General features: G+C 43.9%; 1 protein-coding gene across 1 annotated transcript in view; it reads right to left on the minus strand.

Annotated features, from left to right (window-relative positions):
* LOC135539032 (alpha-1,6-mannosylglycoprotein 6-beta-N-acetylglucosaminyltransferase B-like) overlaps nucleotides 1-25,774 on the minus strand; it is a 174,336-nt gene that overhangs the window by 67,207 nt on the left and 81,355 nt on the right. Inside the window, exon 8 of the mRNA XM_064964919.1 lies at nucleotides 14,239-14,408. Within this exon, the coding sequence (XP_064820991.1) occupies nucleotides 14,239-14,408 (170 nt within the window). The remainder of the gene's footprint in view (nucleotides 1-14,238; nucleotides 14,409-25,774) is intronic.

Raw genomic sequence — 25,774 nt, forward strand, 5'->3', positions numbered from 1 at the left:
GAGAGACAGAGAGAGAGATACAGAGTAAGATTGAGAGAGAGAGAGGGGGTAGAGAGGAGGGAAATAACATAATTCAGCCATTTTGTTTCTGCTAACTCACACACTTTAACCAGACAGAATGTTGCTTTGTGCTTGAGCGAACAACACACACACACACACACACACACACACACACACACACACACTGATTAATGTGACACTGATGTTATTTCAGAATCTGCAACAAAGTTGCCGCAGTCATAAATTATATTCTAAATAATGCAGTTTTGCAAATCTTTAATATGCCAAGCAAAAAACACATCTCACAAATGGGTATTTTAATACGATATTTTCTACCGCAGTCACAAACAGGTAATCATCAATTCTACAGTAAGCTGCTTTCCCAAAAGTCTGTCATCACAAAAGAAGTACAGCTGTTCTAGAAACTAGAAATAGCATTGCAAGTGAGGCAATAACAGCTGATTTTCATGTCTGCATTTATTGAAGTTAACCAACTCCTCATTTTGTATCCTGACTCAGCGCGCGCGTGTATGTGTGTGTGTGTGTGTGTGTGTGTGTGTGTGTGTGTGTGTGTGTTAACCCCCGTAGGGGAGGTGTATATACAGTGCATTTGGAAAGTATTCAGATCCCTTCGCGTTTTCCACATTTTGTTATGTTACAGCCGTATTCTACAATTGATCATATATCCCCCCTTAATTGGGCTCCACGTGTGGTAAATTTAATAGATTGGACATGATTTGGAAAGGCACACACTTGTCTATATAATGTCCCACAGTTGACAGTGCATGTCAGAGACAAAAAGCAAGCCATGAGGTTCAAGGAATTGTCCGTAGAGCTCCGAGACAGGATTGTGTCGAGGCACAGATCTGGGGAAGAGTGCCAAAACATTTCGCCAGCATTGAAGGTCCCCAAGAACACAGTGGCCTCCGTCATTCTTAAATGAAAGAAGATTGGGAACCACTAAGATTCTTCCTAGAGCTGGCCGCCCAGGAAAACTGCGCAATCAGGGGAGAAGGGCGTTGACCAAGAACCCGATGGTCACTCTGACAAAGCTCCAGATTTCCTCTGTGGAGATGGGAGAACCTTCCAGAAGGACAACCATCTCTGCAGCACTCCACTAATCAGGCCTTTATGGTAGAGTTGCCAGATGGAAGCCGCTCCTAAGTAAAAGACACACAACAGCCCGCTTGGAGTTTGCCAAAATGCACCTAAAGGACTCTCAGACAATGAGAAACAAGATTCTCTGGACTGATGAAACCAAGATTGAACTCTTTGGCTTGAATGCCAAGCATCGCGTCTGGAGGAAACCTGGCACCATCCCTACTGTGAAGCATGGTGGTGGCAGTGACGCTCTCCACCCAACCTGACAGAGCTTGACAGGATCTGTAGACAAGAATGGGAGAAGCACCCCAAATACAGGTGTACCAAGCTTGTAGCATCACACCCAAGAAGACTCACAGCTGTTGTAGAAAAGGCCAATGGAGTTGATGGAATAATCTTTTAATTCATTGCCATTTACTCAGCTGGGCCAGGGGCGCTTTAATTAGGTCAGGTGGAAATGTCCGACAGATCTCAACTCCATAAAAGGAGGAAATTGCCATCGCCTGATCTCGCTAGTTTCTCTTCCTTAACACCATCTGATCCAGAAGTTCTGCGCGTCCATGAATCCACGTAAGTCCACCGACTCTTACCTTTCATCTGAATTATCTGTGGCGATCGGGAGAGTGGGCCATTCAGTTATTGTTTATAGTTATCACCCCGGAGCGCGGCTTGGAGCGCAAGCTTCAAACATATTGTGTAATGTGAATTGTCAATGATTACGTCCCTACGGATCCTCATAGGCCAATTATGCAATCGATATGGTTCATGTGTATTGAAATTAATTATATGGACACATGAAGACAATTGAAAGAGTGAAATGAGAAACGTCATTGTTTGCTAACTGATTGACTTTGATAATGGGGATTATAGATTGTATTGTATTCAATGTTTGTATTCTTTCATGATTTATGATAAATAGTTACGAGCCTAAATGACTAAATGATTACTATTGACTTCTTAATGAACTGGACTGTTGAATTCCATAAATGATGTTAATAATGAATGATATGATTTGATCTTTGATTATGAATTTGATTGGATACATGTTATTTGTTTCCTTTGTGATGCAGCACAGACTACTCAGTAAATATACCACTTTATGGTTAAAGGAATTCCTGCCTCAGTCTCATCCATTCCTGTCACCTGACACGTGACCACCTGTTCACCTTCACTGTCAGTCATCCTACCTGTCCAGCTGCCCACACAGATTCCACTAATCTTTCAGCTGTAATGCTTCAACAAACTTTCACTTATGCAAATGTGATATCTGTTTTTTTTGTTTTTTGTTTTTATAAATTTGCAAACATTTCTAAAAACCTGTTTTTTTTGTCATTACAGGTTATTGTGTGTATACCGATGCGGAACATTTTGTGTTTAAATCAATTTTAGAGTAAAGCTGTAATGTAACAAAATGTGGAATAAGTCAAGGGGTCTGAATACTTTCCGAATGCACTGTATGTAATATCAATGTTCACAGGGAGGAGTCGAATCTGAGAGGAGGTGAACCAGGGCCTGAGGAGTCTCAACACGTTAATGAATGGAGGATGGAGAGAGCAATCAGAAGAAAGTGTAGACGAGCCAAACGGCTAGAGAAAAGCAGAGAGACTGGGAGAAAGAGAGACAGAAAGGGATGGAGCGAGTGAGCAAAAGAAAGAGAGATGACGCCAGACTAACGAAGACACATTGACAGAACGAAATGGCTGTATTTACATTCAGTCCCCAAATTCCTATATAACAGAAATACCATGGTCCTTCAAAGGGTTAGAAAGGAAGTTATTTACAGTAAAAAAGAGACTGGGTAAACAGCCTATGGCTGTTGAGTGTTCCTCCCGCCTTCCTCTAAACTTGTCCTCTGCCTTTAGATATTAACATGGTGGACCAAAAGCAATGCTTTCTAACACCGAGGTTTTCTTAGGGAGAAATGGAGATGTTGGGGCGGCAGGGTAGCCTAGTGGTTAGAGCGTTGGACTAGTAACCGGAAGGTTGCGAGTTCAAACCCCCGAGCTGACAAGGTACAAATCTGCCGTTCTGCCCCTGAACAGGCAGTTAACCCACTGTTCTCAGGCCATCATTGAAAATAAGAATTTGTTCTTAACTGACTTGCCTGGTTAAATAAAGGTAAAAAAAAAAATTCACACCAGACTTGTTCTATTTAGTCCTATTTAGAGATGGGGTGGACGTCTGGAAGGAATAGGGATGGTAGTGAACATACAGTTGCCGTGTGTGGGTCCGTCGCTGAAAGCATTTAACCCATCCGTGCCATTTGTGTTCGGGCACACGTGTTTTTGGAGTGTGTGAAGCATGCATGAGTGTGTGCCTGGGACGTGGGTATGACGATGGGAGGACACCCTCGCTGGAGAGGAAAAACAAGACAGGGACAGAGAAAGGTTAAACTAGAGAGAGAGTGGGGAGCCTAATTCCAATCATGGCGTGTGTGTCTGTGCATGTACATAGTGCAAGTGTATGCGTTGTGTGCTTGTGTGAGAGAGAGAGAGAGAGAGAGAGACAGACAGACAGAGAGAGAGAGAGAGAGAGAGAGAGAGAGAGACAGACAGACAGAGAGAGAGAGAGAGAGAGAGACAGACAGAGAGAGAGAGAGAGAGAGAGAGAGAGAGGTTGATTAATGGTCTGTAGGCTAACCGGTTGCACCGGGGACCCCACGCCGTGAAAGACAACACAGCTAGATGGAGACGGGCCCGGGGGAGGAGAGGAGAGGGGAATAGTGGGATAGAGGACAGGAGAGATGACATCGAGACAACAGGGAATCATCCAGCCTCCGGGCCAGCTACCGTCATCACCACCTCAGACACACACAGCCCTGAGCTTAGAGACTATAGGCAGAGGCGGAGCGAAAAGGCACCAATGATTGTAAACATATACATGTACAGTTGAATTCGGAAGTTTACATACACTTAGGTTGGCGTCATTAAAATGTGTTTAAACATTTCTTGTTAACAAACTATAGTTTTGGCAAGTCGGTTAGGACATCTACTTTGTGCATGACACAAGTAATTTTCCAACAATTGTTTACAGACAGATTATTTCACTTATAATTCACTGTATCACAATTCCAGTGGGTCAGAAGTTTACAATCACTAAGTTGTCTGAGCCTTTCAACAGCTTGTAAAATTCCAGAAAATTATGTCATGGCTTTAGAAGCTTCTGATAGGCTAATTGACATAATTTGAGTCAATTGGAGGTGTACCTGTGGATGTATTTCAAGGTCTACCTTCAAACACAGTGCATCCCTACTTGACACAATGGGAAAATCAAAAGAAATCAGCCAAGATCTCAGAAAAAAAGCAGACCTCCACAGGTCTGGTTCATCCTTGGGAGCAATTTCCAAACGTCTGAAGGCACCACGTTCATCTGTACAAACAATAGTACGCAAGTATAAACACCATGGGACCACGCAGCCGTCATACCGCTCAGGAAGGAGACGCGTTCTGTCTCCTAGAGATGAACGTACTTTGGTGCGAAAAGTGCAAATCAAACCCAGAACAACAGCAAAGGACCTTGTGAAGATGCTGGAGGAAACAGGCACGAAAGTATCTATTTCCACAGTAAAACGAGTTCTATATCAACATGACCTGAAAGGCCACTCAGCAAGGAAGATACCACTGCTCCAAAACCACCATATAAAAGCCAGACTACGGTTTGCAACTGCACATGGGGACAAAGATTGTACTTTTTGGAGAAATGCCCTCTGGTTTGATGAAACAAAAACAGAACTTTGGCCATAATGACCATTGTTATCTTTGGAGGAAAAGGGGGACGCTTGCAAGATGAAGAACACCATCCAAACCGTGAAGCACAGGAGTGGCAGCATCATGTTGTGGGGGTGCTTTGCTGGAGGAGGGACTGGTGCACTTCACAAAATAGAGGGGGGGACATTCTGTGGATATACTAGAGCAACATCTCAAGACATGAGCCAGGATGTTAAAGCTTGGTCGCAAATGGGTCTTCCAAATGGACAATGACCCCAAGCATACTTCTAAAGTTGTGGCAAAATTGTTTAAGGACAACAAAGTCAAGGTATTGGAGTGGCCATCACAAAGCCCTGACCTCAATTCTATAGAAAATTTGTGGGCAGAACTGAAAAAGTTGTGCGAGCAAGAAGGCCTACACACCAGACTCAGTTACACCAGTTCTGTCAGGAGTAATGGGCCAGAATTCACCCAACTTATTGTGGGAAGCTTGTGGAAGGCTACCCGAAACGTTTGACCCAAGTTAAACAATTTTAAAGGCAATGCTACCAAATATTAACTGAGTGTATGTAAACTTCTGACCCACAGGGTGACGAAATAAATAAAAGCTGAAATAAATAATTATCTCTACTATTATTATGACATTTCACATTCTTAAAATAAAGTGGGGATCCTAACTGACCTAAGACAGGGAATCTTTACTAGGATTAAATGTCAGGAATTGTGAAAAACTGAGTTTAAATGTATTTGGCTAAGGTGTATGTACACTTCAACTGTATTTGTTCATAGGGCATCACAGCCATCTTGGTCACCGTTAGAAGAATGTGGTTGTGGGAATTGTCAACGTCTGGTCATACAAATGTGTCAAAACGAGGATCAAAACACCTTCATATGCGCACCAGCATGATCTAACCCCCAATGCACCTGATGCCATCACGGCCCTTCTGCTTGAAATGCTGATTTCTAGAATGTAAGTCTCCTGTGACCTATCTGGTGACCTGTGTGACCTTTCTCCGTGGAGATGGTAGACCACCAGGTGGTGGTGACAGAAGTGCATATCGTTGTGCTGACCCCCAAACCACACTGACCGAGAGAGAGAGAGAGAGAGAGAGAGAGAGAGAGAGAGAGAGAGAGAGACCTAACAGGGCCTGAAATGCCTTAGATTGACTGACAACAGATTTGTCTCTCTCTGACTTTTCCTTTCTCTCTTTCTCGCTCCAATCTCCCAGCTTCTCTAGCGTCCTCCCTTACGGCTCAATAGGCTTTCTCTCTCTTTCACCTGACTGCCTTCCTTCATCGGACAGTCTCTGACTAACAACTCTCTACGGAGCCACTGAACTAATGTCTTTGTTACAGTAAGCCTTCAGCCGGTACTGCCAATTCAGATAAGTGCAAACTCGTATCAGTCTTGAATATCAGGAGTTGATTTTATAAGTGATGTAAGGAGATTTAAAGTAGAAATGGAGAGGGGAGAGAGGCAACATGAAGAATAGGGGAAAAGACTTCTGAATAATGTACTGTGGAAAGTGAATGAAAAGACCGAGTGGATGAGAGGAGAGTAGTCATTCCTCCAATCGGGTTGTGAATAAAGGAGGCAGAAAATTAGAGCCTCTCCCTCCTCTGTCCTCCCTCTCTTTTCATGACCAACAGCTGCCCAAAGAGACCTATCAAGGCTTCTTTTCACAGACTGAACTACATGCAGTATGAGTTACAACACACTGAGTTACAAAACACAGAGTTACAAAACACAGAGTTACAACACACTGAGTTACAACACACTGAGTTACAACACACTGAGTTACAAAACACTGAGTTACAAAACACTGAGTTACAAAATATGTATGCATCAACGACCATGTAATATGAAGATAGCATTGCTGTGCACTACTATGGAGACATAACTATTTCTCAACTGTTTAACGTCAGATTTAGTTTCGAGATGGGTTATGATGCAGTGCTGTCATCTAATATAAAGACCCTTTTCCCTCCACACCCAGACACTTACACACTACATGACCAAAAGTCTGTGGACACCTGCTTGTCGAACGTCACAAGAGCATTCGTGAAGTCGGGCACTGATGTTGGGCGATTAGCCCTGGCTTGCAGTCGGCATTCCAATTATTCCCAAAGGTGTTAGATGGGGTTGAGGTCAGGGCTCTGTGCAGGCCAGTCATTTTCTTCCACACCAATCTCAACAAAGCATTTCTGTATGGACCTCGCTTTGTGCACAGGGGCATTGTAATGCTGAAACCGGAAAGGGCCTTCCCCAAACTGTTGCCACAAAGTTAGAAGTACAGAATCATCTGTAGCGTTAAGATTTCCCTTAACTGGAACTATGGGGCCTTGGCCCAACCATTAAATACAGCCCCAAACCATTATTCCTCTTCCACTAAACTTTACAGTTGGCACATGGCATCGGGGCAGGTAGTATTCTCCTGGCATCCGCATAACCTAGATTTGTCTGTCGGACTGCATTGCACATGGTGATCTTAGGCTTATGTGCAGCTGCTCGGCCATGGAAACCCATTTCATGAAGCTCCCGACGAACAGATGTTGTGCTGACGTTGCTTCCAGAGGCAGTTTGGAACTCGGTAGTGATTGTTGCACTCGTCGGTCCCTTGGTGTGAGCTTGTCTAGACTACCACTTCATGGCTGAGCTGTTGTTGCTCCTAGACGTTTCCACTTCACAATAACAGCACTTACAGTTGACCAGTGCAGCTCTAGCAGGGCAGAAATTTGCCCAATTGACTTGTTGGAAAGGTGCCATCATATGACGGTGCCATGTTGAAACTCATTGAGCTCTTCAGTAAGGCCGTTCTACTGCCAGTGTTTGTCTATGGAGATCGCATGGTTGTGCACTCAATTTTAAACACCTATCAGCAACAGGCGTGGCTGAAATAGCCGAATCCACACATTTGAAGTGGATTGTATATATGTAAATAAGGTGTATAAGATGGATAGCAGTCCTCTCCTGTAGTGCTGGTAATAAAATAACAGGTTAACAGTGAATCGCTTACTTACTTTCCAACAATGCAGGGAGAAAAATATTTAAATAACAACACGAGGAAGAAATACACAATGAGCAATGGCTATATACACGGGGTACCAGTACAGAGTTGATGTGCAGGGGTACGAGTTAATTGAGGTAGATATGTACATATAGGTAGGGATAACAGGATAGATAATAAGCAGTAGCAGATGTGTATGCGATGAGTCAAAAGAGTTGGTGGAAAAAGGGGTCAAATGCAGATAGACCGGGTAGCTATTCGGTTAACTATTTAGCAGTCTAATGGCTTGGGGGCAGAAGCTGTTCAGGGTCCTGTTGGTTCCAAACCGTGCGATAGCTGAGAGAGTCTATGACTTGGGTGGCTGGAGTCTTTGACAATTGTTGTTGAAATACATCTGGCCTGTAGTCTATCTAATTGTCTGTAAATTAGCCCTCATCTACATTATGCAATTATGTTATAGGCCCATAGAGGAGAATGTAGACTCAGCAGAATACACAGGCATGGGCTATATTCAATGTATGTATGTATGTGTGTATGTGTGCGCGTGTGTGTGTGCGTGCAGTATCTACCACAACCAGAATAATAGATTACTAGTGGAAGACCCCTGTGATTCCACATTCATAGCTGTAACAATGCAATGGACAACAGATGAGGTTACATGAGGTTTCTTAGTTCACAGTAAATAAGATCAAAACCCGCACACACCCACTGTTGCTGAATTATTGCTATTGTGCCCCTCCCCCTCCTCCCTATAGGCTCTCCCTGTCCAGTCATTCATCTGTCAATCCTAATAGAATCATCTATCCATCCGTCTACCTCATTGACAGACAGGGGCCATGGGGATCTGGCAAACCTTCAAGCCTTCTTTATGTGGGCTGTTGTCCTATATAGTGTACATTGTTGAACTGAGCTGATTTCAAAATCAGATGCTAAATGTAGTGGAATCCAATCTGTAAAAGTGGTATCTGAATGGCAAATCATTTAGCTGAGTATTCTGTCTGCCTCGTTGCTTTCTCTGCCACGTTTGATTACTGACAAAAACGCTGATTGCAATTTGTCAGCAGAAAAACGGAGAGATACGAGCGAAACCAACATTTCAGACAAGCCTGGATGATAAGTTGCTTCTGTTTCCTTCTGCGATAAAAGACAAATGAATAAACAAGAAAAGCTATTCAAAACAATGCCTTGGGCTGTTTGCGACTTGGCGTCGCAACTAAAACATTTTTATGTCGTTGTGTCGCACTTGGCTGCCAACAAAAATCCACACTTACTCTTCAAACAGCAAATCTGCCATCTTTAAGTGGCCCACTTCTCTGTGTCCTCACTTAGGCAGAGAGAGCTACAGAAAACATTTGACGGTGAAACAACACCTTTCCATGAACCCATATTAATAAATGATGACCCTTCACGCTCTCTTGCGCTGACACTGTGAGAGCGTCGTCTTCTTATTCTTCGTGATATCAACCTCTTGTGTGTCCCAATTCTTTTGTCCAGTGAAGCGTTCACCCAAAAAATATCAATAGAACCATTTCTGTTTATCAAAGCCAAATCTAAAGACAGACCGATAGCAAAAATAATTGCATATCCCCCAGTGACAGCGAAATTGCTTGTGATATCACATCTGTCGAATCCAAAAGGCCAATGTTCTTTGTCCTGTTGAAAGCATGGGGTCATGGGAAATAGGGAGTAGGTGCAGAGTTTCAAGTCAACAATGGTGAGTTGGGTTATAGCAAACAACCTTGTTCGATAGCACTTGAAGCAAGAGAGGTGGAGAATGTAATGAAAGATAAAGAGAGAGAGAAAGACACAGAGAGAGAAAGACAAAGAGAGAAAGACACACACAGAGAGAGAGCGAGAGAGAGAGAGAGAGAGAGAGAGAGAGAAAAAAAGGTGTTAACAGAGAGAGAGAAGATGATATATGAAAGAGAACAAAAGAGACAGACAGAGAAGAGGAGGACATACAAGCAGGTAGAGAGAGAAACAACGGGCATGTTTGGAAAGGAGAAGTAGAGAAAGAGACAGAGAGTTGGATTGAGTGGGGCACTTCACTTAGTCAGCTCACAAAACAGTGGAATTGGCTAAGCCAACAAACCATGACTCAGCTCCAAACATCTCCTTATATCAAAGAAGCAAATAATGACTCCAAGACAACTCAATTCATAATCCCCAACACAGGTTGGCAGCCAACCACACTACCCAATCCATCTCCATATGACTAAACCTGGCTGACGGTGTTTGACAATCTCTTGTGATTTACAGAGTCTTTAGCCCTGCTTTTAGTAGCCAAACACTGGCCACCGGCCCCGGAGTGTCTTAACCAATGAGACAGACTTACTGGTCCGCCCGGAGCCGGCCAGGAGACGGCGACTACTGTCACCGTCAGCACAAAAAGGGGATATATGAAGAGGTGCTGACTGGATGAGGGGAGCGGAAAGAGACACAACATTGCACCATTGACCGGAGAGGAGGTCAATGACGATCGATGGGGTCACTAAATAACTCAAGAAGACTGCAGGGCTGTGTCCCAATCGAAAGGCAGCTGCCTCCAAAGCCTATCTGCCTCCAAAGGCAGCTAACTTAGTAGGCAGCACTTTCCCAGTAGGTTCTGTAACTGCCAATCTGGACGGGATTTGGAAGGCAGCATCATGTGACAATGCATTTGCATTCCACCTAGCGCGAGGCGTTTGATAGCAATTCATTGAACAACTATCCCAAAATGGAAATAGCTGACACGAATAACAAGTAAACAAGTAACAGGATCCATCACCTCAGTACCTTAAGTTGACATCGACCAGAGTAATTATCCTGCAGTATAGGGTTCTCGCATGATACAGGATACCATTTTGTTTGAGATGAAATAAGATATTTTACTGACTCTTTAAGGATGATTAATAGCAAGAATAGTGATGTTTCACTGTTAAACTAATATTGCATTTCAGCCTCTAATGTTTTTTTCTATGAGTCGGCTGACATTGTGATTAATTCATACAACTATCATACCTGTGCATATTATTAAAAGATACTGATGTTCAGGATAACATGGTTTTATATTTGTTGATAACTAATATTTAAAGGTGATATGATGCAATCTAACTAGATAAGAGGGCCTAAGCTACTTCATCCTAATGTAAGCTAAATGCATTGGATACGAATACTGGCACGATTCAAGATAACATGTCCAATGTAATTCTATGAATGCATATCAAACAGGAATATGTGTTCAATGAAATGAATAGAGCATTGCAATATGACTGATGTCTTCCTCTGTCAAGAACGTCGTCTTGAAAATAACCAGACCAAGGTGCAGCGTGGTGAGCGTACATTTTTCTTTATTATAAATGTCGATAGCAATAATTCAGTCAACAAAACAAGAAACAACAAAAATGAACGTGAAGCTTACTTGGGCTATACAGGCCACTAACAAAGACAACTACCCACAAATACAAAAGTCTGCCTAAGTATGATTCCCAATCAGAGACAACGATAGACAGCTGTCCCTGATTGAGAACCATACCAGGCCAAAACATAGAAACACAGAACATAGAGTTTCCCACCCGAGTCACACCCTGACCAACCAAACATAGAGAATAAAAAGATCTCTATGGTCAGGGCGTGACATCCTCTCTCCTTGCAGGGGATTAGACAGATGAGCAACAGGTATCAGAGGCCCAAGCCTCAAAACCAGAAACATGTGGAGACATCAACACTTGTCATTTTGAATAAATGTTTAACATTTGTATTTGTTTTCCTGTATCTGTGCATTAGTCCTTAAAGCACAGTCCATCTTACAAAATAAGTCCTTCCCAAGTGAGGGAAATCTCAAGGAGATTAACCTCCAACATTCAAAAACTTGTTCTTTACATGAGGGCAAATGTTGTCATTTTATACAGAGGACAGGAGTTTACACATTTTTGTTCCAGCCCTTTACTAATGCTTAATTTCAACTAATTGTGGTCTAAAGTGAAGACTTGCCCACAGTGCAATCCCGTGGGACAGAAAATTACATCTGTATTTTAGAATGAGATTCATAGGTTACAATGTCCTGAGAAATCTGCGTGATTAACAATAACATGGGTGAATGTTTTTCTATCTAACATTGTGATGATGCACAGTCCTTAATCAAATCCTAGGATATGGTGATTATCATGGTGGCTGGGAGGTTCCCAGCACGTTCTTTACATCAGCAGGGTCTGAACGTGAGAGCTGGAACAAGCAGAGGGAAATGGGGGGAGAAATTAACCTCACTGCTCAAATGTCAGTGCTGGTTCAAGTCACTGAAGCCACAACTACCTTTATAAATATGCAATCATTTTGTTATCAGTTTTGCTTTTAAAAAAAATCTAAAAATCTTGATCAGTTGTTTTACAGTAAGAGTAGAATAACTTAGCCTCTAATTTTAACTAGTAACAACAAACCAAATCGTGCAACACAATAGGGGAAGGGAAAGTGACAAGAGAAAGTTAGCTAACGTTAATGTTACGTAAACAGACACTATATGCAGCTAGTCAAGCCAATGCAATGGAGTAATACGCGATCAGGTGTCCACTTTAGTCCCCGAAAACAAATTTGCTACAGTTCATATTTTTAGCTGGCTAGCAAGTTCATCAATTCATTGATTTAAAAACTGTCTGGGTCTTAACAATTGACACATTGTTGAATTTACGATTAGACCTAGTTAGCTTAGTTGTGCATCTCTAAACAGCTGATAAGCAGGACGAGATCTCCTACTAATGTTAGCTAACGCTGATGTGTTAGGTAGCTAGCTAGCTTGGCAATGGGCTGATAAACAACAGTTGCTCAACATTTGAATTCAAAATTTTAGATGAAAGTAACTTGTTGAAAATGTTAACATAATTGTGTGAATAAATAAACGTTATACTTACATTTTTCTTGTTATTCCTTATTCTTCTGGAACATCTTCTCCCAAGTGAGGACGTGTCCACCCTTAATTCAGAATTGTTTTGAATTTTCAGTGTGCCGAAAGGGGTTATGGGATAGCCTCCTCAAGGAAGGACACACGGGATGCTAAGGTGCCTGATGAAGGCACCTTAGAAATCAGCATTTTAAGGTACATTGGGATTGGGACATACCAATCTTGACATCCTGCCTAGAAAAGCGGCCTCAAAAGGCAGAATCCTTGTCAATTGGGACACAGCCCAGGTCTGAGGTTCTGATGGGCTGATGTATTGGGTTAACTGGGGTGGTAGAGCGGGTATATTGATGTGGTTAAAACAATATAAAACTGTTTCAGGTGAATAGGGGCCCAGTGATAATATCACTTGCTTTCTACCTGAAAATTGGTCCTTTATCTAAAATACAGTGCCTATAGAAAGTCAACCCCTTTAATATCTTTTTAAACATTTTGCTGCGTTAAAATGGAATTCAAATAGATTTTTGATCCTACAGATCTACACAACCTACTCCACATTTTCAAAGTGAAAGGAAGTTATAGAAAACCTATCTGACAGGGCCTGGATAGTTTTTTTAGGATCAAAATAAATATGAAAGGAGCAAAGCCAAGGTAAAAAGTTTGAGGAGAACACACCTCAGTTTTCTGAAGACCTAACCCTGAGATAGGGTTGTATTTTTCTGTGGGACAATAACACAAATGTTTATGCAAAAGACACCCAATTGGCTTTCCAAGAGCTGTTTAGTGTTCCCGAGTGGTCTCGTCTCAGTCCTGACTTAAATCTGCTTTAAAAAAAAATCAGAGACAAAGTTTAAATATCGCTGTCCATCAGTGATCCCCAAACAAATCTGCTGAGCCTGCATGCATGTTTCCCTAAAAGTTGTGCACAGTTGGTAGATCCTCAACGAAAATGAGTCACAACTGTAATGGCTGTCGAAGGTGCTTCCACCAAGTGTTAACTCATGGGGGGGGTGAGACTTATCCAGTTATGATATTTCAGTTTTTGTTTTTGTTTTAATTGGACAACTTCCTAGAACTTTCTTTCACTTTGAAAATCCATTTGCATCAATTTTTAGATAAACTTTTAAGGCAGCAAAATGGGAAAGTTCAAAGGGGGTGTAGACCTTCTATAGCCACTGTAAGTGTTCCCATTGTAATTCTATGGATCAACATGAGGAATAAGTCAATGTGATGAAATGGACAGCAATCAAATACAAACGAGCACCATCTGTCCATTGATCACAAAGCGCTTTTTAACACCATCACCTTGGAGGATCTATAAGTCGCTTTGGATAAAAGCACCTGCTAATTGCCCTACTGTGTGTATTGGCCAGTAGCTGACTGAACAAAATGGAAGAAAATGGCTGTGGTCAGATCAATGAAGCCACTTCCAATCCACCCCACACTAAAACACTCAAACAAATTCAATCAATCAAGAGATGATCGAATCAAAATACATCCAAAACACAGTTTCCCATTAACATCATTGTAACATTATAACATGCTGACTCACCCCTGCAGTTCCTTCACAGACATGGAGATCTTGAGGTTGTGTCCCAAAACATGGAGGGCTGTGAGGATGTCTGCCCACTGGACCATCTCCCCCAGCGGACCTCCCTTCAGGACCTTGGGGCTGAACACATCCCCTGACTCCTCTGTCAGGAAGCCCACATGCACCAGGATCTGGGGGAAAATATACATGTTTATTTATATACTATTTTTATATCATTACTGGAAAAAGAAAAGAAGGAAACCTGAGATAAATTACACATCTGAACGTCTGTATACGTTACATGGCATACAGTTTCATCACGTTGTCATCATTAACAGAGCTTTAGTGCTCATCAGGCGTCAAACACCCGACCCCCGCCGTAATGCATGGTTTTATAAGTATCAGACATGAACACGTGTTCAATCTCCCAGTGTACTAGACATAGCCAGTCAGTCATTGCTAGCATACACAGAGCAGGCACTGAACATCTACATTAGACCAGTGTTCCCCAACTTCTCGAGTACACCCAGCAGCACACATTGTTGTTGTAGCCCGGGACGAGCACACCTGATTCAACTTTTCAACTAGTCATCAAGCCCGCAATGAGTTAAATCAGGTGACTTTGTCTGGGGTTACAATAAACGTGTATTTTTGGGGTTACTTGAGAGAGGGCTTTAGTGATCATCAGCCATCCAACTGGCCTTAATAATACCGTAGACATGGCTCTCTAAGTATCAGACATGAAGACATGTTCATCGTCCTAGCAATTCTGAATAGGGGAGGTGCATAAAGATGGCGGCCCCCATGTACTTACCACAAATGCCTTGTTTACTAAGTTCGCCGTATTGTACTATGCTCTCTGGTACTCTTTTTTTTAAAGCGTCATTAGCGGAGTATACATGGTCCCAATTTAAGCTCCAAGAAGCAGGCAATTTGAAAAAACGCTAAAAGTAAACAGTGTTGATTTATTGGCACATTGAACTATGTAGCGTGCCGTCGTTACATAAAACTATATGGATAGTGATAAAACCATGACGCCGAATCTGGATTCCAACATTGTTTATGCACCTTCACCATTGAGTTGCATATTGTTCTTTGAATCAATTTCAATTGTAGAATTTGAATTGAATTTGAATTAACCACACCCCATAGGAAGCAGAATTTGAATTGATGACACCACACAGGAAGCAGAATTTGAATTAACCACACCCCATAGGAAGCAGACTTGCAGACTGACAGATCCTTGCAGACTGGCAGCATCATTTGACTGGAAGCTCCATGCAGATAATTCTTATTCAATCCATTCAAATGACTGGCATTCAAATGGATGTGCATGCTCACATGGTCTTAGTATTTTGTGTTTTAGTTACTGGCTGCTCCATGCAGACTGGACATGCTTTAGGTTGCTCGTACAGGCAGGTTTTGTAGTTATTGGGATTGCGGCTGAGTAGGGGAGGATAGGCTCTGCCTGAAGTGCTCAATCAGGCAGGTGAGACTTGTCTCTGATTGGGAACCGAGAGGCGAGGGTTTCACTTTGTAGGGGTGATTGTTCCTGTCTCTGTGTTAGTGTTCACCAGACAGGCTGTATAGGTTTTTTCATTCCGTTTGTTGTTTCTGTATTTATAAGTTATTTCATGTATCGTCATTTGTTTCATTAAAAACATGGTAACCAACACGCTGCATTTCGGTCCGACTCTCTTTCGACAAACGAAGCCTGGTTACAGAATCACCCACCTCAGGACTGGACCGAGCAGCGTGTTAACAGGCAGGAGCCACAGGACTGGCTCTTGAAGCAGCTTCAGTGGGAGAACCTGCACCACTTGGAGAATACATGGGAGGAAGAACTGGACGGAAAAGGACCCTGGGCTCAGCCTGGTGAATATCGCCGCCCCAAGGAGGAATTAGCCCGGCTAAAGCGGAGGCTGGTATGAGGAGGCAGCACGGCAACGTGGATGGAAGCGCGGGCAGCCCCAAAAATTTCTTGGGGGGCTTACAGGGAGTATGGTCGCCAGGTAGGAGACCTGCGCAAACTCCCTGTGCTTACCGGGGGCTAGAGAGACCAGGCAGGCACCGTGTTATGCAGTGGTGCGCACGGTGTCCCCAGTGCGGGTGCATAGCCCGGTGCGGTATATTTCAGCTCCGCGTATCGGCCGGAGCTAGATTGACGTCGGCCAAATGCCATGAAGCCGGCTCTACGCATCTGGTCCCCAGTGCGTCTCCTTGGGCCCGGCCGCACCACGCGCTCGGTGTCTCCGGTTTGCCTACATAGCCCAGTGCGGGCTATTCACCTCGCTGCACTGGCAGACACCGTATTCACCCTGTAAGGTTGGGCAGGCTCGGTGCTCAAGAGCTCCAGTGCGCCTGCACCCGGTCTAAGCACAGGGAGTCCACACCCCAGTCCTCCGGTCTCCCCGCACCTTCCTGGCGTGCTTGATAATCCCAGTGCCAGCACCACGCATCAGGCCTACAGTGCGCCTCGCCTCTCCTGCGCTGTCGGGGCTGATTCTCCTGCGCTGTCCATCTCCCGCCTGTTCAGCGCTTCTAGAGCCTTCCTCCTCTACAGCACTGCCAGCCTCCTGCCTGTTCAGAGCAGCCTGAGCTGCCAGTCTGCATGGAGCAGCCAGAGCTGTCAGTCTGCATGGAGCAGCCAGAGCTGCCAGTCTGCATGGAGCTGCCAGTCTGCATGGAGCTGCCAGTCTGCATGGAGCTGCCAGTCTGCAGTGCCAGTCTGCAAGGATCTGTCCTGCAAGAAGCTGCCAGTCTGCATGGAGCTGCCAGTCTGCATGGAGCTGCCAGTCTGGCTGCCAGTCTGCAAAGCCTGCCAGTCTGCAAGGAGCTGCCAGTCTGCAAGGAGCTGCTCAGTCCGCCAGTCTGCAAGGTGCTGGAGCTGATTCTGCATGGAGAAGCCAGAACTGTCAGTCTGCAGATTGTTCCTGTCAATCTGCATGGAGCAGCCAGAACCGTTTGGCATGGAGCAAGAGCCGTGTCTGCCAGGATTGTGACCAGACTCTTCCAGATCTGCCATGTTAGACTCTTCCAGATCTGCCAGTCAGCCAGACTCTTCCAGATCTGCCAGTCAGCCAGACTCTTCCAGATCTGCCAGTCAATTATCTTCCAGATCTGCCAGTCAACCAGACTCTTCCAATCATAGTACTGATTACCATACTTCCAGATCTGCCAGTCAAAACTTAAGATCTGCCAGTCAGCCAGACTCTTCCAGATCTGCTAGTCAGCCAGACTTTCCAGATCTGTTTGTCGAAAGAGACTCTTCCAGATCCGCTATTCAAAGTCTCTTCAGATCTGCCAGTCAACCAAATCTTCCAGATCCTCCAGCCAGCCAGGATCTACCGGATAATACCTGCCTGAGCTTCATCTCAGTACTGGGCTTCATCTCAGTACTGGGCTTCCTCTCAGTACTGGGCTTCCTCTCAGTTCCGGGCTGCCCCTCAGTCCCGAGCTTCAGTCCCAAGCTTCCCCTCAACCCGAGCTTCCCCTCAGTCCCGAAATACCCCTCAGTCAGCTGCCCCTCAGTCCCGAGCTTCCCCTCAGTCCCGAATTTCAGTCCCAGCTGCCCCTCAGTCCCGAGCTGCCCCTCAGTCCCGAGCTGCTCTCAGTTCAGTGGGGTTCTGGGTGAGGACTATTAAAATGGTTGGCGGCGATTGGATCCATGTTTAATAAACAAAGGAGGAAACACGAATCAATTACAAACACTACCATGGACAAAGCCCACCCGGACCCTCCCTATGGTTTTGAAACAGGGAGTCCGCACTGGGGTAAACGCCTAAACTTTATATTTTGTGTTTTAGTTAATTAGTTGGTCAGGCCAGGACATGGGTTTATGTTGTATTTCAGTAGTTATTGGGATTGCGGCTGAGTAGAGGTGTTGCATAGGCTTGGCTGCCTGAGGCGGTTCTCAATCAGAGTCAGGTGATATTCGTTGTCTCTGATTGGGAACCGTATTTAGGTAGCCTGGGTTTCAATCACTTTGTATTTCGTGGGTGATTGTTCCTGTCTCTGTGTTAGTGTTCACCAGACAGGCTGTATAGGTTTTTTCACATTCCGTTTGTTGTTTTTGTATTTATAAGTTATTTCATGTATCGTCATTTGTTTCATTAAAAACATGGTAACCAACCCAATTTCAGAGACAAACAATAAGAACACAACACTATACAATGTTAATTTTGACATCTTGTATGGTAACCAGTACTATGTTAAACATATGCTTGAAATATTCTAAGATAATATAGACTTGTCTAGAACACCCCATACTTCACTAACATGTTATAAAAACACCAGTCACAAAACCCATGCATTTCAAACCAAACACTCCAGAATGGAAGACAAACACAAAATACTTTGACCAGGGCGTGACAGCCTTGAATTAAATTTGACTTCCTTTCATTCAAACAGAATTTAAATTCTGCTTTCGGTGGGGTGTGTCCAATTTAAATTCAAATTTAAATTTAAATTCACAGGTTGAATTGAATTAAATTAAGCCCAACCCTGCCTCCCATTGTATTAGAAATCAAGAAAACATTCATACCAGTTCAGAACCCAACTGTAGCTGTAATAATACAGTAATTAGCATCAGACACACAAGAGCACATGTTCATCCTTAATCAATCAAATATTTTCAATAGACGATGGACATCTACCTACATTACTGTTAACTATACATCCGACTCTCGTTGTAATAAAACATGCTTCTGTAATAATACACTATGGTATCGGAGACAGAACACATCCCTACTGTGTATTGGACAGAGGTGCATTCCAAATGTCTCCCTATTCCCTGCATAGTGCACTACTTTTGACCAGAGCCCTAAGGGCCCTGGTGAAAAGTAGTGCACTATGTAGGGAATAGGGCACAATTTGGGATGCATCCAGAGTCAGTCATGTCAGAGAGGTGCTGTGCAGAGTAATCCTAACACAGCATGAAAAGCCCTTCTGCCCCAGATAGACACACAGAGACAAACTTTCACTGGCTTTTACATAATGAGCTTATGAGAGTGGTGAGTTTGTGTGTGTGTGAGTGTGTATGTGTGTATGTGGTGTGAGAGAGTGTGTGTGTGTGTGAGCATGAGAAAGAGAGAGAGAGAGAGAGAGAGAGAGAGTGTGTGTGTGTGTGTGTGTGTGTGTGTGTGTGTGTGTGTGTGTGTGTGTGTGTGTGTGTGTGTGTGTGTGTGTGTAAGCAGCGTGTTTCGATGAGCATGTGTGTGTCAGTCTGAACTGCTGTGGAAGTGATTAACAGCCCTTTCTCCACTCAGCGGGGCATACCTCATTAAGTTCCTGGAGGCTATTTTACTCTCTCTCTCTCTCTCTCTCTCTCTCTCTCTCTCTCTCTCTCTCTCTCTCTCTCTCTCTCTCTCTCTCTCTCTCTCTCTCTCTCTCTCTCTCTCTCTCTCTCTCTCTCTCTCTCTCTCTCTCTCTCTCTCTCTCTCTCCCTCTGCCACCCCTTTCATCCTCCCTTGTCCTCTCTCTCTGTCTTTCTCTCTCGCTCTCTCTCTCCCCCTCTCTCTCTGTCCTGTGTGTGATGCCTGAGTCACTGTCTAATTATGCGCTAAAAGTCATAGTCAGCGGCTGGCAGGATGCTAAACAACAACACTGACACACACCACCACCTTCTCCTCCTCCTCCTCCTCCTCCTCTAGCCATCTCCCGTCAGATTGTATGAGCGCCAGGACGGAGGGAACGGAATTCAAAAGACTGGAATTAATGATCCTGATGAGATTGATTTGTCTCATTAATAAGCAAACGATTTCACAGTCCTGGTCGCCCAGGTCGAATGAAAAAGTAGTCTGTTATTAGAAGGTAATTAGGATGAAAACAGTTACACAAAGCGGCCCTCAAGGACAGGAGATAGAAATAGATTCTGAAATAGACACACAGTAATACACAGACCCATAGAAACATCCCTGCCATAGACAAACCTCAAAACCAGCTCATACCAGTTCTTCATGTCTCATGTATGCTGGCGTCTAAGCCCCTATATGAGTGTGTGTGTGTGTGTGTGGGTGTGTGTGTGGAGAGAGTGTCTATGGGATGCATAGTCGAGCGAATCGAAGGCCAGCGAATCCTCGACTGGTATGAAATTAAATATCACACTGATTTAATAAGCTTTCTATGTTAAACTTGTGCTTCATAAAAAAGTTAAGTGCAATTAAATTACAGTTTGGGTGGCAGATGGCAGATGACTTCAGCTCTGAGAATGCCTTTGGCCAAAAAGGGGGATATCACACCGATCTGGCAGAATGCAGAAACACTATTGTGGCAGGAACGCTGGAGACAGCACTATATTGCTGAGTGAGTAACCTACTGGGTTGGCTCTGGTAGTGCTGGTGTGGTACTGTAGAAAAACGGGATTTGTCTTGTGGCTAATGGGTAGCATTCATCTCAATTTCCAAAGTGAATTCCCCTCCACTGAAGTATAAATAGGAGGCAGCTTTATGCAACATACTGGAATGATGTTGGAAATGTAACCTTGATATTTAACCTTGAAGTAGGTTGTCGACTGCAGGTGGCAGATGCAGGGCGTTCAGTGCGGTGCATACCGAACGTATGCGTCAAACTGTAAGAGTAGACGACTTGACAGAAATGGTAGCAGAAGGTGAATGTTGAATATCCAGATGATGCCGCGTACCATTTTGCACAATGACGCTATTGGTGTGATCAAGGCGTAAGATCCGATTACACGTTTTACACATACTGTACGTGCCTGCATGCATACTTACACAGAGAGACCTAGTTATCCCAACCCCCCTGTGACTCCCCAAGGAGTCTGAACACGCATACGGAGGTATCTGTTTATACAGTGGACTTCTGCCACTCCCTGAGGGTCTCTGTCTGCGTATGTGTGAACATTTGTGCATCCATGCGTCTGTTTCTCCCTCTAACAGCAAAAGAACCCGAGGAACGAAGCAGGGAGAACACTCTGCAACAGGAAAGCACAATGGATCCAGAGGCAAAGACATCTCCGAAACAGACGGTGAAAGAACAGAGAACACCTTATCTTCAACTCACCAACCTGCTTCCCTGTACCGCTTACACACTATCTTACCACCTACACACACTGCTACACCTTCTATGGTGTTAAATTCAACTTCCCCCTCCCAGTGTCACTGCTACAATATAATTGTTATAGTCTCTAATAGTGATAAAGTGACTGTAGGACTGGCAAAGAGAATGTCTATTGCTGATAGGAACTTTGGAGTGAGATTGAACACGCACGCACACGCACACAGAGTGGTGGAGTGGAGCGCAGAGTGAGGAAGATAAGTAATCTGTGAAGCTGCAGAGGGAAGACATAGGGGAACCAGTCTTGCTCTGCGGCCGATGTGTACCACTGACAAGTCGGTGACCTTGATGGGTGTGTGTATGGGTACGTGTGTGTCAAATGAAGTGTGTGTCGCAGTGTGTGAGTGTCTAAACCAATGGAGGTGTTGAACGTGTGTGTCAGTGTGTCAGTGTGTGAGTATAAACTTAGTGTTTTAAGTGTGTGTGTGTGTGTGTGTGTGTGTGTGGGTGTGGGTGTGTGTGTGTACACCAGTGTATGTGTGTCCTCTCCTCTGTGGCCCCTTTCATAACCACAACCACTAAGTCTAAACTTAGTGCTTTAAGTGTGTGAGTCTAAACATAGTGTTTTATGTGTGAGTGAATGAGTCTAAACTTAGTGTTTTATGTGTGAGTGAATGAGTTTAAACGTAGTGTTTTATGTGTGAGTGAATGAGTCTAAACTTAGTGTTTTATGTGTGAGTAAGTGAGTCTAAACTTAGTGTTTTAAGTGTGAGAATGTGTGATTCTAAACTTTGTGTTTTAAGTGTGTGTGAGTGTGTGAGTGTGTGACTAACTAACTAACACACACACACACTCTTGTACAGCTAACCTTGTAGGGACATACAATTCAGTCCCATTCAAAATCCTATTTTTCATAAACCTAACCCCAACTTGCACTCTTAACCTTACCCTAACCTTAATACTTCTTATGGCTAGGGGGCAGCATTTTCACGTTTGAATGAAAAGCGTGCCCAGAGTAAATTGCCTGCTACTCAGTCCCAGTTGCTAATATATGAATATCATTAGTATATTTGGACAGGAAACACTCTGAAGTTTCTAAAACTTTTTTGAATGATGTCTGTGAGTATAACAGAACTCATATGGCAGGCAAAAACTTGAGAGAAATACAACCAGGAAGTAGGAAATCTGAGGTTTGTAGTTTTTTAACTCCTGGCCTATCGAATACACAGTGTCTATGGGGTCATTTTGCACTTCCTACGGCTTCCACTAGATGTCAACAGTCTTCAGAAACTTGTTTGATGCTTCTACTATAAAGGAGGGGGGAATGAGAGGGGATTGAGTCAGAGGTCTGGCAGGGTGCCACGAACTGGTCACGCGCATTCACATGAGAGGTAGCTTGCGTTCCATTGCATTTCTGAAGACAAAGGAATTCTCCGGTTGGAACATTATTGAAGATTTATGTGAAAAACATCCTAAAGATTGATTCTATACTTCATTTGACATTTTCTATGAACTGTAATAAGACTTTTCGTCTGAACATTTGCCTGGACCTGCCCGCGCGTTGTGAGTTTAGATTGTGTACTGAACGCGCAAACCAAAAGTAGTTATTTGGACATAAATGATGGACTTTATGGAACAAATCAAACATTTATTGTGGAACTGGGATTCCTGGGAGTGCATTCTGATAAAGATCATCAAAGGTAAGTGAATATTTATAATGCTATTTCTGACTTATGTTGACTCCAACATGGCGGATATATTTTTGGGTTGTGTTGGTCTCTGAGCTCCGTTCTCAGATTATTGCATGGTTTGCTTTTTCCGTAAAGGTTTTTTGAAATCTGACAAGGCGATTGCATTAAGGAGAAGTATATCTTTAAATCTGTGAATAACACTTGTATCTTTTATCAATGTTTATTATGAGTATTTCTGTAAATATATGTGGCTCTGTGCAAATTCACGGGATGTTTTGTAGGCAAAGCCAAATGTAAACTGAGGTTTTTGGATATTAACATGAAATTGATCGAACAAAACATACATGTATTGTGTAACATGTTGTCCCGGGAGTGTAATCTGATGAAGAATATCAAAGGTTAGTGATGAATTTTACCTCTATTTCTGCTTTTTATGACTCCTCTCTTTGGTTGGAAAATCACTGTATGCTTTCTGTGACTAGTTGCTGATCTAACATAATGATATGTTCTGCTTTCGCCAAAAAGCTTTTTTGAAATCGGACACTGTGGTTGGATTAAGGAGAATTTTATCTTTAAAATGGTGTCTAATACTTGTATGTTTGAGAAATTTGAATTAAGAAATTTCTGTTGATTGAATTTGGCGCCCTGCAATTTCATTGGCTGTTGGCGAGGGGTTCCGCTAGCGGAACGGGGAACCTAATCTTAACCCTAACCCTAAATCTAACTCTAGCTCCTAACCGTAACCCTAAAACTAACCCGAGCTCCTAACAATAACCCTTAACGTAATTATAACCATAAGACTAATTCTAACCTTAACCCTAAACCCCCCAGAGACAGCATTTGACCTTGTGGGGACCAACAAAATGTCCACAGTTGGTCAAATGTTTGTTTACTATTCATAAACATGAACTAGAGACATATGCACTCACTGCACTGTAAGTTTGTCTGGATAATAGCCTCTGTTGAGTGGCGCATATAGTGTGTGGACGTGTTTAACTATTGTGGGGACACCCCCCCCCCCACACACACACACACACACACTCTAGAGGTTCGACAGAGCAGGAATGGAACCTTTTGAAACCCCACTCTTTCCAAAGGTAGTCGGTTCAATTCCCTCAGGGATCACATACATGAACTAGAACTATATGCACTCAGTATGCACTCACTGCACTGTAAGTCTCTCTGGATAACAGCCTCTGTTGAGTGGCATATATTATAGAAAATGTAAAACGGTGCACACAAGACACACACAGACAAAGACTCCTCTATTCCATGCTCTCCTGGGATACCTTCCTGTCCCTGTTTCTGCCACCGACAGGTGAAATAATGGTTATTCTCTCTCTGTCTGTCTCTCCTTCTCTCTCCCTTTGTCTCTCTCTCCTTCCCTCTCCCTTTGTCTCTCTCCTTCCCTCTCCCTTTGTCTCTCTCCTTCCTCTCCCTTTGTCTCTCTCTCCTTCCCTCTCCCTTTGTCTCTCTCCTTCCCTCTCCCTTTGTCTCTCTCCTTCCCTCTCCCTTTGTCTCTCTCTCCTTCCCTCTCCCTTTGTCTCTCTCTCCTTCCCTCTCCCTTTGTCTCTCTCTCCTTCCCTCTCCCTTTGTCTCTCTCTCCTTCCCTCTCCCTTTGTCTCTCTCTCCTTCCCTCTCCCTTTGTCTCTCTCTCCTTCCCTCTCCCTTTGTCTCTCTCTTTGTCTCTCTCTCCTTCCCTCTCCCTTTGTCTCTCTCTCCTTCCCTCTCTCTTTGTCTCTCTCCCCTTCCCTCTCCCTTGTCTCTCTCTCTCTCTTCCCCTCTCCCTTTGTCTCTCTCTCCTTCCCTCTCCCTTTGTCTCTCTCTCCTTCCCTCTCCCTTTGTCTCTCTCTCCTTCCCTCTCCCTTTGTCTCTCTCTCTATCTCTCTCCCTATCGCTCTCTCTATCTCTCTCCCTATCGCTCTCTCTATCTCTCTCCCTATCGCTCTCTCTATCTCTCTCCCTATCGCTCTCTCTATCTCTCTCCCTATCGCTCTCTCTATCTCTCTCCCTATCGCTCTCTCTATCTCTCTCCCTATCGCTCTCTCTATCTCTCTCCCTTACTCCCTTTCTATCTCTCTCCCTATCGCTCTCTCTATCTCTCTCCCTATCGCTCTCTCTATCTCTCTCCCTATCGCTCTCTCTATCTCTCTCCCTTACTCCCTTTCTATCTCTCTCCCTATCGCTCTCTCTATCTCTCTCCCTTACTCCCTTTCTATCTCTCTCCCTATCGCTCTCTCTATCTCTCTCCCTTACTCCCTTTCTATCTCTCTCCCTATCGCTCTCTCTATCTCTCTCCCTATCTCTCTCTCTATCTCTCTCCCTATCGCTCTCTCTATCTCTCTCCCTATCGCTCTCTCTATCTCTCTCCCTATCTCTCTCTATCTCTCTCTCTATCTCTCTCCCTATCTCTCTCTCTATCTCTCTCCCTATCGCTCTCTCTATCTCTCTCCCTTACTCCCTTTCTATCTCTCTCCCTATCGCTCTCTCTATCTCTCTCCCTTACTCCCTTTCTATCTCTCTCCCTATCGCTCTCTCTATCTCTCTCCCTTACTCCCTTTCTGTCTCTCTCCGCTCCAGGACGTTATTCCTTTTCCCGGAGCATACACAATAAACAAACCAAACAAACTCAATCAAGGGAAATAGAATAGAATCCCCAGAACATTTTGGAAGGATACAAAGTGAACCCGGAGAGGAATACTAAATTGGGATTGCATCAGTCGAGAGAGCCAGAGACAAGAGGCAGAGAGGGAGGAAGAGCAGGATCGAGGAAAAGGTAGGAAGCACAGGGGTCAGAGTTAAACGGTGGCAGGTTGCTTTTCCTCAATTAAGAGGACTCCCAAGTGTTTTAT

This window comes from Oncorhynchus masou, chromosome 5, assembly GCF_036934945.1.
Source record: "Oncorhynchus masou masou isolate Uvic2021 chromosome 5, UVic_Omas_1.1, whole genome shotgun sequence".
NCBI lineage: Eukaryota > Metazoa > Chordata > Actinopteri > Salmoniformes > Salmonidae > Oncorhynchus > Oncorhynchus masou.